Source organism: Boleophthalmus pectinirostris, unplaced genomic scaffold, assembly GCF_026225935.1.
Source record: "Boleophthalmus pectinirostris isolate CB_2022bp ecotype Guang Dong unplaced genomic scaffold, ASM2622593v1 HiC_scaffold_17, whole genome shotgun sequence".
NCBI lineage: Eukaryota > Metazoa > Chordata > Actinopteri > Gobiiformes > Gobiidae > Boleophthalmus > Boleophthalmus pectinirostris.
The window spans coordinates 17,870,479-17,885,310 of NW_026571115.1; the positions used below are offsets into that span (position 1 = coordinate 17,870,479).

The window sequence follows — 14,832 nt, forward strand, 5'->3', positions numbered from 1 at the left end:
GTGTTTGACACAAATGTGGAATACAAAACGTTTCTCTAAATGCATGCATTACACATCATTTTTATTTTCTATTTTTCCCAAAATGTAAACAAAGTTTTATGAAGTGTAGAGAATATGTCCTAATGTACCATACAGTTGATATTCTTACCCATTACTAAAAGTTAAACAATGCTAAAATTAAATTGTAACTTGTAATACACCAGGGTACTTAATCTCTGCAGCATCATTGCGCTTATGAATTTAACACATGCTTTCTGATAGATGTAAAAGAAGCATTACATGCCAGCAGGCCATACTAAATCTTATTTACCTTTTACATAGGATGGTCTGAGTAAAGTCACAATCGGTCAACACAAAAAGGACACCTCCTCAAATGTATGGCTCCAACAGATACAAGACCTCCAGTATACAGTATATAAACCTGTTCAGTGACCCATGACAGGCCAAATGTTGACATACAATTATCACCACAGCTATCAATGTAATATGCAAAATCATTGTAAATTATCTTTAGTAACAGAAAAAAGAAAAAAAAAGATTTTACAACTTCTCCAATTGAAAGCATTTCACGAATCATAAGATTAAAAGACTGTGCCTGAGGTGAAGCACTGACATTGTAATTGCACTTTAATAAACATAATTACCATTTGTTTGAAGTGTCTGCAGCACATGTAAAATAATTTGATTTGAAGATAAATTTTTCACTTTTCTATTCAAATCATGAATGTCTTAAAATATGGTCTAATAACCCATCAAGAACTTTTACACACAAGTGATTATGTTGAAAACTGCAGGATTGAAAAAAAAATAAAATAAAAAAAATACATGAGTGTTTGTGATTGCTGCAGCATCTTTGTAACCTGGTTATTTAAGTGAAACATCACAAATACTGAGTCTGTGCAGGACCAAAAATAATGTGATTATTTTATCAATATATTTTCCACACATGATAAATATCAGCACATATATTATCATATATTCCAGTTAGTCATAGACTCTTCATCTCAGATTTATATACATCAATTTATGTACATGTTTTGTATTTACACTCGGGGTCAAAGGTCACTCAACCTGAAGCACTTAAAACATGATAAAGATTTATACAAACCTAAAGGCAGTGGTGTCCTTGATCACCAGTCTGAAACATGGGCATCTTCTGCAAAGAGGGTGTCTGACACTGCCATTTTGAGTCCCTTGGCACCGAGAGTTTTAGGCTTCATGTGCAATGTTTCTGTTGACTATTTAGAGAGTAACAGTTCAAAGTTCGCAATAACATTCTTTTATAATGTGCTGGTACGTGGTGATTTTAAGTGTAAATAATGTATAGGGTAATGTAAATAAAACTTGTGATTGAAGCAAGGTACACTAAATAGTAAAATACAACCACCTGGGCTGGGACCATCTTTGGGTCTTGGTGAGATGTGCACAAAGCTTGTATACCCTGTGAGCAAACACTGACCACTATCCACTAACACTCACCCTGTAAGCCTAGACTTTTACTGATCTCAAAAGAAAATCTTTCAAAAGCACGTTCTCATAAGGCAAACATAAAAACTTATACAAAGGCAGACCACTCTTGGGAACAGAAATAATGAACTGAAGCAAAGTGGTAAAATTATTGAAATACTGGTCTGTAAATCCAGTCTTTCCATTAAAAGGCAACTGTTCCTCCACAATGACATTTGTGTGTGTTTTGTAGTCATGCATGTGGACAATTAACTATAATACTGGATCTTTGCTGTCTAGCTGATGTGCAACAGGTTAGGCAGGGCTCAGGTGGGCATAGGTGAGGCCAACTGTTTTCCATCAGACATTGGTCACCTTAGTAAGCAGAGTGAACACGATTAGAGGCGCTGAAAGCTGTGGTGCCTTAGTGTCATAGAGTGGTACTTTGGGGCTCCTCCTCAGCCACAGCATCCCCTTCTGGAGAGTCTGTCACTCCCATGGACCGCCTGCAGGGGGCGCCGCTGAACTCATCGATGAGGCTGTCCAGATTGACATTGATGGAGGGGATTTCATAATTGAAGATATCTAATGGTGAGCATGTGGGGAGGATGAGGAGCAGAATGGTGAGAATGAGATGGCATGAGAAGGGCAGATGAGAATGGCAATGAAGTGTAAAACGGAAGAAAGCAGAAATAATATTAATATTTTTGGGTTTGGATTTATGACAAGTGGTGTATGGTTTCTGACCTGGTTGGAGGAATTAGTAGATTACATGTGCTTCATATTCTACACAGGGTGTTACCAGTGTATTCAAGTCACTACAGTGTGATATGTAAGCTTGTTGTGTCTTGTGAGACAGCATCTTTTCAAAATACAGAAAACACATCAAATTCACTGCACAAGGACACATAACTCTTTACAACACTGGTCAAGTAAACCAACACAGAGGCAACAAGATGTTTGATGGCACCAGAAGACACCAAGTAAGAACCGAAATACATCTTAGATATTTTTGCATTGAAACGTTTACAGTAGCTGCTGCTTTTGTATTTGCAGCAGCAGGCTCAGGCAGACTAGCTCCTGTGTAGGAATGAGATGAGTGAGGCAGCGTAGTAATAAGGTGCAAAGGTTATTAAAGCAATGAACCTGCCATAAGAAGTATAGGGGGTTTACCTGGTCCCCCTAGACTAGAGGCAGGGCAAGTGAGGGGGATGTTTGTCGCTTAGATACTGGTTTAGAAAAGCATCTTAAGAACGGACCTTACACTGTACAGACAATGTGAGCGCTGCGTGGTGCACTCTAGGATATCCTTGAGCCATGCACTGTTTGAATCAAATCTTGAATTTGCGAATATGATCTCAATTGTGATTGATATGTCCATTGTGGCAGGCTGCAGGAGGCCCAGAGGCAGCCACACGTAGATGCCAGGCAGTGAAATGGAGCGCATGGGGCGGGGGCGGTCTGGCTTACCCTAAAGTCCCCCTCACATTTAGCCCACATAGAATCCCTGGCCTCATACGGCTGCAAGGTACACAATAGTAGCAGGGGGACAAGAAATTAATGCATGTAACAGTGATATAAAGTATGTATTGTCAGAGCAGCTAATTATTACAACATTATGTAAAGTGTCATGTTTGGGATCTAGGCTCCACTCCTGCTACTGCGCTGAACAGACCAGTCTGTGCGTGAGCGCTGTAAGCTGTTGACCTACCTCTGCCAAGTGAGGGTCTGGGTAACACAGATAAACAGAGAGCACAAGATGAGTCGAATGGCAACTCCAGTACAAGCAGGACAAGCTATGCTTCTCTGATGTTTCCACATTACCCAGAAACATCGATCACAGAACACAAGCAATGGATACATAGGTCCAAACCTCTTTTCTACAAGTGCACAAAAGTTGAGTATTGCACAGGTATCATTTGACATCTGTGTCTAAAAGGCAACTTGAATTCATTGAGATATTCATTTGAGGAGATGTGTTTAAATCTATGGTGAGTCCTACAGAGTCAGTCCTACACCCGTCCACCATCTCCATTGGGCAGAGCCACAGCGAGTCTGAGAGTGGGCCGCTGCAGCCCCCCCTGTGGTGGGGGTGGCGGGGGTGTTGTGGCCATGAGATGAAGATTACCTGTGGACAAGCTCTCTCCAGGCGACAGGCCATCCATCAGACCCTGCTCCAAAGGCTGTGGCACAGAGGCGGAGCTGGGTCCAATGAGTCCAGAGGGCACTGAGGGGGGCTGGGGGGGTGGCAGGCTGGGTCTCTGCCGGGGTTTAGGAGCAGGGCGGGACTTGGTAAGTGTTCCTGTTAAAGAGGGTGGGGATGACAGAGAATGTGGTCCTCCAAGTGGGGTCTGTCCTGGAGAAGAGGGGGGAAGCGGCCCAGGTGGACAGCTCAGTCCGTAGGGCGAGGGGGTACTAGGAGGAGTGGGAGACAGGCTGACGGGTGATGGCTGTCCCGCAGACTGGTCAGGCATTCCACCAGACTGACAGTATGGGACTTTGGGAGGCACTGGGGCCAGTTTCTTAGAACCTGAGCACAAACAAAAGTTCAGTTACCACAGTTATTTCTTGAGTTAGATTAAATGATAAAAACAATCAAGACCTTTGCGCAAAGAGTGTGGGCTGTGCTCTGTAGAGTGGGGGCACTGGGTGCTGGTCTGGGGGCTACAGTTAGGAGGAACTGTTGGAGTTGCCACCTGGATGGCTTTGTGTCCAATCACAGGGGAGAGCTCCTTACTCTTCAGGGAACTGAAACAACAACGTATGTTAGCATCAAGAATAGAGGAATAGCAAATAAATAAATTGATGAATTATATATATAATTCATCAATTTATTTATTTATATAGTTACATGAACATAGATATACCACCATTACCATCAACATCATACACCACCAACTGCATAATATACTGTATCTAAAAACACACTGTGTCAGTGGTGTTGTTTGTAGTTGATATATCGTTGCATATTATATTTGATTTTAGATTAAGAAGTAGGTCATGTCATTCATACTGTTCTGTAGCTTCGAAGACTAATGACAAAGCGCTGTCTTCTCAATTATTGTTGTCATGATACTAAATACCAGACTTGAATTTTGATACTAGGAAAAGATCCCACACTAAATCAAGGTAATAATCAAATTATTCCGAAAAGGTCTAGTTCTTTTCTCAATATTGATACCTTAACTTCTATAACAAGAAAGTTGCATTTAATTCCACAAACATTGTAATGAATTGGGATTTTGTTATCACCACATCTGAGTACAGGTCAAACAGTAGCTGTAGACAACCCCTCCATATATCACTTTTCAATGTATATATGCACATTATTTTGCCCACCTATATTTGTAATGTCCCATTTTATCATAAAAGTATGTACCAGTTTCATGGTATAAGCCATATTCAGTTGCTAGGCAACCAGATGTCTGGACAACGTGAATGCTACAGATTGTGAGGTAGTGTATGTCAGCTGGAGGGGGAGGGAGGACAAGCAGAGAAAAACAGCAGCAGCATCAGACTGCTCCACTGTAGGCAGGGGTGTGTAGTATTTACCTAGTCAGTCTGGGGGGTCCTCTCTCTCTGGCACTTGAACAAGCAGCCCATGGAGGGGGCGGGGGTGCAGATGAAGGGAGGCTAGGGGGGTTACCAAAGGCCTGATCGTGGCGGGTGAGAACCAGGGGCGTTTTGATGTACAGAGGTGACGCGCTTGTGTCTGGTGGTGGAGGGGCATGTGGTACGTCACCCGGAGGACTGTGCTTGGCAAAGTGCAGACAGCTGGGTTTGGGGTTTGAATTTATATCAAGTGAGGAGGAAGAGGACGAAGATGAGGAGGAGGGGGGTGGGGCTGGGGGTGTAAAGCCAGACCAGCGAAGGGGTGCTGGAGGTGATCCAGGGGGCTGAGACTCTGGACCTGGTGCCACCGGACGGGCACAGGGCGGGGGTTTGGGGTAGAAGTGGTGTGTCATACTGTGGCACGAAGACATGGGGTAAGGAGGAGGGGGCCGGTCCTCCCCCTGAGGTGGGTGGGCATGAGAGGTGTCCGGCCGATTGGGTAACACGAGCTCTGAGCTGCAGATATTAAAAGAATAGACAGCAGAAAAAAAACAGCTCCAGTGACTGAACAGGGAGAGCCGTAAGCCAGATATGACCAGGATGATACTCTTAGTTGGCCCATGGTCAGCATAGTGTCAATACAAACAAGCACAGAGAAAAAGCAAAAGAAAGGTGCGGGAGTCCCGTTGGGCTCATCTTGTGTCTGCACACTGCATGGAGCTGTGAGGAGCCAGCGCTGGACAGCCCAGTCGTTCTGCTGACTGTGTTATCAGGCTGAACTGATGACTAAATGTCTCCCTAGGCTGCACATGGAAACCCTATCTGCTCACTCTATAGGACTTGTTTGCATTGCAGCTCCTGCCATCAGCCCAGAGCAGTGTGAAACAGACGCAAAGCCCTTTCATTCGCTGAAAGAGCAACAGAAGAGGTGGGGGAGCCAGCCAAGCCAGAAGCTATATTATCTTGTGTCTGCCACACAGGCAGAGCCAGCAGCTATGAGGTGAGTTGTCATGTGTATAGCAACAATAATCATACCATAGCAAAAAGGCAAAAAAAAAAAAAAACAAAAAAAACAATCAAAGATAGATAGAAAAGAAGCTGAGAATACCAATCAACATCAAAATGATGTTAAAAGGGCGTGCATGCTTGCAAAAAGCTGCATACTGAAGCACACTCCAGGTTGAATGCAGTGTCCAAAAGTGGACTAAGACTCCATACAATGAGGCTACAATTAGCCAAAGTGACATAAAGAAAAGCAAAAACAGGATGCGAAGGAAATTACAGAAAAGAAATTAAAGCTGTTTTTGCAAATTAATAAGGTATGATTAATTAAAGCGCAGGAGGGTTGTCAGATAAAGCTGAAGAGGAGATGATGGTGATGGTAATGGTAATTTACACAAGCCTAAGCGATGGATATCATGTATAACCCAAGAGGACTCACCAGGCCCGGTCACTGAGTGGAGGTGTGGCAGAGGGTGATGTCACAAACTCCCCAGGCTGTTCTGGGATCAGTGAGTCTGCAGAGGAGCCTGGAGCGGGCATTCCCGGGGGAGTGGATGAAGTCTTCCTCGACAATGTGGATGAGCCCTTACGAGAGACCCAGGTGGTATCCATCACCCTAACGCCCATACTGAGACAATAAAATAATATTATGTATTATGTAAGAAAGTAATAGGGGAAGAGGAAGAAGAAAATGTATGCTACAAGTACCTTTGTATTTTCCTAATGCTGCATTAGTAGGAAGAGAGAGGAAAAGGAGCATGGTATGAAAAGTGATGAACTTAGTACTTTGTAATAACAAACAAGCAAATACAATTCAAAGTAAATGGATTCCATAATTAGTTCAACATTTGAAGATTAAAGTCTCATAAATTTGAATACTGAGAATATTTGATATTCTCAAAGGTTTTTACCTTTAAGCATATCACACTGTTAATTGATCCTAATGCAAATAGCTCTGTGTAGCACAGAACGGCAAACAGCAGACCAATGTTTTAACGCTAGTTAATGTAAGATTAGTGTTTGCAGTGATTTTTGTAAAATTCCTGTGAATGACTCAGGACAGGTGATGAGCCTGCCAGACTGGGAGGGAGGAGCAAGTGTGGGAGGACGAAAACCAACGCTGAAGAAAACCAGTCTTACTCTGTTGCTATAGAAACAATGCCAATCAAAGCTGCTCATTTTCTTGAAGTCTGTGTAATTATAGTGGTGTTGTAAAGAGCAACACAAATCATATGGATCGGCTGATTGATTATTATAACATTGATTGCTTAGCTATTAAGTGCTAATGTAAAATACTCAATATATTTTGTTACTTACATCACTATGATTAGGTTGCACAAACCAGTATAACTTCTCCTAAAATGACCCCACAATTTGAACAGATTTTTTTTACTCTTCTCTAATACAAATTTAAAATCTGTGTGTGGGGGTGTGATGAGAGAAAATACAGGATCACAGACTCTGCATTAAGTGGGAAGGAAATTTTTACACTTGGCACCATACCCATCCTTCTTGTAAAATTCGAGCATCATGTTGTCCGTGGCAACACTCAGTGGGCGACGGCTTTGGTCGTGCGGCTGCTTGCGTTCTGATTGGTCCATGTCTGGTGAGGGCATGGAGCTGTAGTTGGAGTTGTGGTTGGTGTGGACCGGGCTCCCGTAGCAGCCAGTCAGGTTAAACTCAATTTCTGAGACAAAGCAGAAGTACTATCATAAACAATGATTTGTAAATATTAGTTCCATTTATAAATACACAAAACAATGAATCTTATCCAGACTGATTATGTCTTAATGTATGCATAATGCAGCTCTGTATATATCCCAAAACAAGAGGCATGGATAATGCATATGAGTGCCAAGAACAGCTCATCAATTTTAATGTTCTCGCAATTTTTCACATTTTGTTTTTAATCTTAATTATTAGTTTTGAACAAACACACACAATATTAAATAATTCAATGTTAAAATGTTTAAATTTAATGCTTTTTTTTTTTTTTTTTTTTTTTTGAGGGTTCATGTAACACACTGTTTCACACTAAAACTAAATGTGTGCATAATAGACCCTTTGTAACTGGAGAACCTATTCTTGGAATTTTTTTATTGTAAGCCAGTATTTCTTATGATGAAACCAAGCCTCCTGGTTGAAGTTGTTAACACACACACAAATCCTACAACTACAATACTTGTCTCACCTCCAGGAAAGAACCAATCAGCATGCTGAATAATAGGTTCAATAATGCCAACTATCTGCAGGGACACTGTTGTCATCATCTCAGTCATGTTCCTAAAAAAAAAAAAAAAAAAAAAAAAAAAAAAAAGAGCAACAATGAAGCAAGCTTTTTTTAACGCAATAAAATGGTTAAAGTTGAAAAACATACGGTTCAGTGTGTGTCCACAGCAAATTGGGGCCGAGGACAATCGCCATGTTACCGGGCGTCATCTTGTTTGATTCCTGATATTCACTCAGCTTGGCCAAGAATTTAATTAAATATCTGCAGAAAATGAAATAATGATTACCAATTGCCAATCTAGGCCAGTGAGTATTTGAACGAGTGGTTAATAATAGCTTGAGTTACTGACCTGAAATTGTTCAAATTGTCTGTGGGAAGTTTTTCACAAGTTGCCATAAGTGCTTGTAATCTTTTGTCCATATCTTGAATGCTGAAAAACAAATATGTTATATTTATGTGATTCCAGTTACATTTCAGTATTTTTCATTTTGGCAGAGCACACTTTTTAGAATAGTTTCACAGCCAGTGGCATGATTTCACCAAGTACACTATAATGAGAAGACAGCAACTCACTTGGAAGCCTGTATCCATTCGTCATAAAGTTCTGTGGTCATTAGTGGCTCTGGGAGTTCGCGGAGGTAAGATTTTAATGCCCCTGTGGATTCAGACAAAGCAAAAAATAAATATGTGGAATACAGAGCTGATCGGAGTCTTGAAAAACAATACTGCACTATATTCCTATGAAAGCTGGTTAGTACCATAGCCAAAACTCAACCACATTGAAGCAGCCTCCTCTTACACACGTTAGGACTATTTAAACCGTGATACTGTGATATGTAAATCAATTAAAGGTTAAAATTAATTAACAAACTTACACATACAATATGACAGCATTATCTGTTATCGGAAATCACACCACTCATTACAACCAACTGTCATACTAACTAACCCTGCCAAATGGTAATGTCATAACTACGCTCTGGGGAAATGAGAGGAAGAAACATACTTTTTTAAAGAAAGTGATATGCACAATCATATGCCTTAAATAACCCCACAGTACTTGAAAGCATTTCTCTATCTTCTGTTGTTTGGTAATCAAGTGCAGAGGCTTGTTGTTATGGCAATAGGCTTAGAACGAGTCACTTCTGTGGGCGTAGTTCACCTGCTATGGCGTGTGGATCAGAGGAGTACTCCTGCACATCCAGAACCCCACAGTCCAAAGAGGCCTTTAGCTTCTTCAGCTTTGACGCAGATGGAGCTACTCTAAAGAGACCCTGCACACATTTAGGAGAAGGTAATTTGTTAGTACTGTACAAACACATTTTAAAAATTAACCATTGTAATTTTTCAGGTGAAACAGGTGAAGCCACCTGGCTAAGTTACAGGTCAGATCTGTGGAGAGGCAACCCTAATCACAGAAAGAATATATGTTTTTTTGTTTTTTTTTAATCACATCCTACACAGAATGCATGAACCCAATACACGTGCTTATGAGTTTTATGCAGTGGTGGAAGAAGTGTTCTATTTTTTTACTTAAGTAAAAGTACAGATACTGGAACAGAAAATACTAAGTAAAAGCTAAAATGTCACATTACAAAATTTACTTATGTGAAAGCATTAAAATAAGAGTAAAAAGTAAAAGTATTTAGCGCAGACTGTGAGATCTAATAAAGCTTTAAATGTGGTGATTTTGAGATTTGTGCTCAATTTTGTTCAACTTGAACTAATGGAAATGATAGTTTTTACCTATCTAAGTTAAAAAAAAAAAAAAAAAAACTCAGCAGATCTCACACACACACACAAAAAAAAAGTTTAACTTTACAGTCCAGTTTAAAAATGTAGTGGAGTACAAAGTACAGTACTCTCAATTGTAGGAAGAAAAAAAAAAGAATAGACTTTAAAATTTACTTAGTAAATTAAGTAAAGTACAGATAAGTGCATTACTACTTGTACTTTGTTACATTCCACCACTGGCTTTATGTGCTCTTTTTGTAGTAATTCCATTCCATGTGTCATTGCTATTATAAAAATGTTGTCAGAAATGAAAAAATCTTCTACAGAGATATAAAGTGTACTTATAAAACAGAAGCAATGATCTGACGTATACCTCCTCCTGCATGCCACACTCCAGTAGCATAGTGACACAGGCCTCGATGGGGAAGGCGATTTCTCTCCCGCTAATGTTCAGGTGCTCTTCTAGGGACTTGCCAAACGACGGCTTCTCTACCCACGCTTCTGTAACACACGGCACAGACTGGCATCACACACAGGCAAACAGATTCTGCCCTTTTTCTCCGCTTCTTGGTTAAAACTGATCATTATTACTCTTGGAAAATATTTACAAGCCCCCTTAGTGCTCAAATAAAAAGCAATTACAGCTGGATGTGGCGTCTTTGTGTTTGTTATGACTCACCTTGCTGCGCTTTAATCTGAGGCAGAATACTGTGAAGAATCTCTAATGATTTCCGATGGTATTCGGCCTGTGTTTCTATCAACTGCAGATAAACAAAGCTCTATATCAAAATGGGGTTCTGATATTACAACAATAATGTTTTGTTTGCTTACCGTCTGGAAGTAGTTTGCATAGTCTATTTCTTTGGCCACAAAATTGTACATGTCTGCTGACAATTGATCCTGAAAGAGAAAGCAGACAACCATTTACATAGGTTATGTTGGAAGGTGCACTATGTAACTTTAGATAGTTCACCATCTGCTTGTTTCCACGGAGATATTACTGCTTTTCCTGGAATGTTCCACATTATGGCATTAAACTTATCTCCATGGAGACAAGGATGTGACATCATCTGGCAATGTTACAGGTAAAATATGAGCAGAGGTGACCCTTCTCAGTTAGAAAGCATGTTTTTCTAAGATATTCTGAGCAATAAAACAATGAATGCACTGGAGACTAGCAAGTGACAGAGCCTCTTCCATAAAAACTTACACCTTTAGGAAGTATCATGTACTTTTATTATGAATGTATCTAAAACCAGAGAAAGAAACTTCATATTCTGAGTAGCTTTTGTAGCTATGGTAATAGTAGTATAGTTCCTCTGTGTAAATGTGGTTAGGCGACTAATTTTGAAGCATATATTGCTAAAGAGAAATATTGGAATAACAAATATTGAAATTACTTTATGACACTTAAAAAAAACTTAAAATAAAGCAGTACAATCCCAGTAAACCATTTAAAATCAACTATATCATCAAAAGGCCTGAGCTGCAAAAGTAAATAACAAATCTATAAGTTGATCTGATATTATCACGACAGGCCTAAATGTTGTGTATGTATTCAACAGGCTGACTGACCCTGCAGATCTCCATTCGGGTGGCGGCCTCCTCCATCTCCTCACGCAGAGACTCAGACTTGGCTCCAGGCTGAAGTGTGCTCGGGTGACTGGACGACTTTGATGACTGCTGAAATCTGTGGTAAAGTGAAGTGAAATTTTAAACAATGATCGCAATAATAATATATATTTTTGTCCCAATCGTTACTCTGTAATTTTCTTCACCTTGTTCGTGCAGAGTCCATGTCCAAAACAAGTTTAGCTAAGTGTTTTCTCTGTTTCTGGATGTTGGGAATATCCACCTACAGGAAAATAAACATAATACAAACTTAAACTTTGAAACAGCATTAAAGGTGCATTGTGCAACTTTTCTGGTGGAGGACTCGCTACCTATTTGTCTCCACGGAGATGTTATTGCTTTGCCTGGAATGTTCCATGATATAACTTAAGATATATCCATCTAGCATTTACATACAACACTGGAGTTTCTATAGTTCAAAAATAAAACAATTCCTTCCATGAATAGGGGCAATTCTGTAGCGTAGTGCTGTAACCTGCTTGTCTCCCGTGTGATAGGTTTAATCTATACTGTGGAACATTCTAAACAAAGAAATAACATTTCCATAGTGACATCAGGTGACGGACCCTCCACTAGAAATGTTACGTAGTGCACCTTTAATAAACAATTCACGTTATTTCAAGCTAAAGTTTCCTTAGGCAGGTTTCACAGACTTGAATCCTCTATATATTCTACACAAATCACTCTTGTATGATCCCTCAACCATTCACAGCAATTTCCATGAGATATTTTCACATTAACAATCAGTGCTTGTTTAGATATAGTGACTAATCTTGACTGTGTCTTGTAGCTCTCACCTCAGCCAGCACGTAGAGAGGCTCCACCACATCTCTCTCTATCTGAAACTCAAACTGAATCAGCTCCTGGGCCAATCTCTCCTCTGTTTCTCCGCTTATCTTCAGCATCTTTCTGTTCATTCAAACACAAAAATAATAAGACTCATGGTATAATTATATGACTAAAACAAACCTCTCCAAAACAGTGAAATAGCACTTACCCTAATAGAGAGTCATCCCCCAACACTGCAGCCCCTTCGACCAAACATTGTGCTAAAACTGTAAGTGGTAGTTTTTTCTAATAATAAATGAAATAAAGAAGATAAAGAGAGAAAAAATAAATAAATCACAGCCAAAGTTAACACATTTTCCAATCTCATATGCCATTCTGAAACACTAAGGCTGGGCAATCTGACATAAATGTATTTTTTTCTCTTATATTGATCCAACATTTCTTTTCTTGTTAAAAACATATATAATTTAAAATAATATCACAAATATAAAACAAGCACTTAATCAGTGCTGTTTACATACATACACTCTAGTCTAAACCAGATGCGTTCACTAACAGAGGATTGGCTGTTGGCCTCTTGATTAAAAAAAACAAGCTGATCATTGATGATTTGAAACTATCAGATCTAATTTCTACTAAAATTTGATTACATAATTGCATGTTATTGACCTGCATGGTCCTATAAAACACATTTGTATTTTTTTTTAAATTAGACACATTTTAAATATGCAAAACTAGAAAATGCCAGTGTAACATCATAAATGAATAGTGAACGACAAAGAGATACTCACGGATGGGGACTTGACAGACCTCTTCTCCGGGTCGGCCCCCTGCTGGCCCTGCAGACAGGCCGTCAGCTTCTTATGGGTGCTGTGACTCACTTGTTTGACCAGATCCAGGCGCTTCTCCACCTGCAACAGCACAGTCCTATTATTACCCCCAAGCCTCTTATCACCCGCCTTAATAACATCATTCACACCTGCTTAAAGACTCTAGTGAGAAAAGCGATGGTGGTAATTGCTTTCATTTAATCTCATGCTCCTTGTGTACAATGTGAGATGGTACTACTGTTTCCTAGCTCACCTGTAAAAGGTCTTCACTCAGTACTTCTGTTTTTTCTGCCCTGCAAACAAAAAAATACAAATTGTTAAGCTTTTTTTTTTTAGGCTACTTTGTTTGTAAAGCACTATTCACATACAGTGTTTTCCAAAAATGAATTACAAAGGTTAGAATAATTATACACCTTAACATTTAACATTAAAATCAGATTCAAATAATAATCTTATAATAACAAATAATATCATTAGTCCCACAATTATTTCTACAACCACAGCTTTTGAAACAGCAACAGTGATGTACACTGCTTTGGATTTCAAAAGCATCCATTAAAGATATCCAGAGGAGCACTTTACATTGCATTATTTATTTGCTTCTCACTCGGTTGTGGTAAACTACTGTTACAGCCACAAGTGTCCTGGGGCAGACTGACGGAATCAGCTCCATCTACCCCTCTGACTACCACCAATCACACACTCATATATCACATTCATGCTAGACAATGTGAGTCAAGAGTCACACATAATGACACAATGAGAGCTTTAGAGCTACTGTATTCCCAGGGGTTTCCCATCCAGTATTAAGCAGGTCCAGGCTCAAACCTGCTTAGTTTCCAAGTTCAGTGAGCATTTTCAAATTGGTGCGGTATGGCCACTGACCACAATGTAATTTATGCACGTTTATACATGATTAAAGGAAAATGGAAAAATACATACATAAGATATATAACAGTATGTAATCAAGTTTTGTTCAAAAAGGAGTGGTAAGATGTTTTAAGATATTTTATTAAATTTTACTTAACATTTAATTACAGGATTTTACATTTGATGCTTTCTGCTCTGTATTTCCACTGAATAACAGATTTCTGCAGACAATAAATCATACTATATTGTAATGTCAATACTTCTCTCATACACATCTCATTTGCATTTTATGCTTATTTCTGAACTGCCTTGGGTTTGTAGAAAGTTTTATTTTCTCGTTTATAATCATGCTCCAGTCATTTGAGAGTGGGTTTCTTTGGATTATGTGGGTGGCCCTTTTAAATCTGTTGTAACCCGATGTATTATTATTGTTGAATCTTGATGTCAAAACACTACAGCACAACAGGACCCAAAGCAGAGGCCACTTGATCCAATGTGCCCTGTCCCACTGGGGAGCACTCTGTCCCACTAGGACAGGGGAGAGACTGGGGCCTGAGCCAAATTCTGGAGGACTAGCAGCAAGGCAGATAAAACTACTCATCTGGAGCAGGCAATGAGGCATCACAGTTTTACTTATGCCATCAGCAGCTTGACTCACAGTAGTACTTCTTCAGCAAAGTACGTTCCAACTACAGTTTCACAAAAAGGGAAAAGTCGGCAGCTTGCTGTTCAAAATCAGTTCCAAAA

The 14,832-nt window shown here is 39.8% G+C and overlaps 1 protein-coding gene across 1 annotated transcript; it reads right to left on the minus strand.

Annotated features, from left to right (window-relative positions):
* Positions 1 to 1,715: 1,715 nt before the first annotated feature.
* arhgap44a (Rho GTPase activating protein 44a) lies at positions 1,716 to 12,505 on the minus strand. The gene is made up of 18 exons (XM_055152743.1): positions 12,394 to 12,505; positions 11,743 to 11,819; positions 11,540 to 11,654; positions 10,796 to 10,864; positions 10,644 to 10,725; positions 10,338 to 10,465; positions 9,393 to 9,504; positions 8,804 to 8,885; positions 8,580 to 8,660; positions 8,378 to 8,491; positions 8,192 to 8,283; positions 7,504 to 7,687; positions 6,709 to 6,726; positions 6,440 to 6,628; positions 4,999 to 5,514; positions 4,049 to 4,194; positions 3,575 to 3,976; positions 1,716 to 2,031 (listed from the first exon to the last, which is right to left on the minus strand). The coding sequence occupies exons 1-18, from the start codon at positions 12,499 to 12,501 to the stop codon at positions 1,877 to 1,879; spliced, it is 2,670 nt and encodes an 889-aa protein (XP_055008718.1). The 5' UTR covers positions 12,502 to 12,505; the 3' UTR covers positions 1,716 to 1,876.
* Positions 12,506 to 14,832: the final 2,327 nt, after the last annotated feature.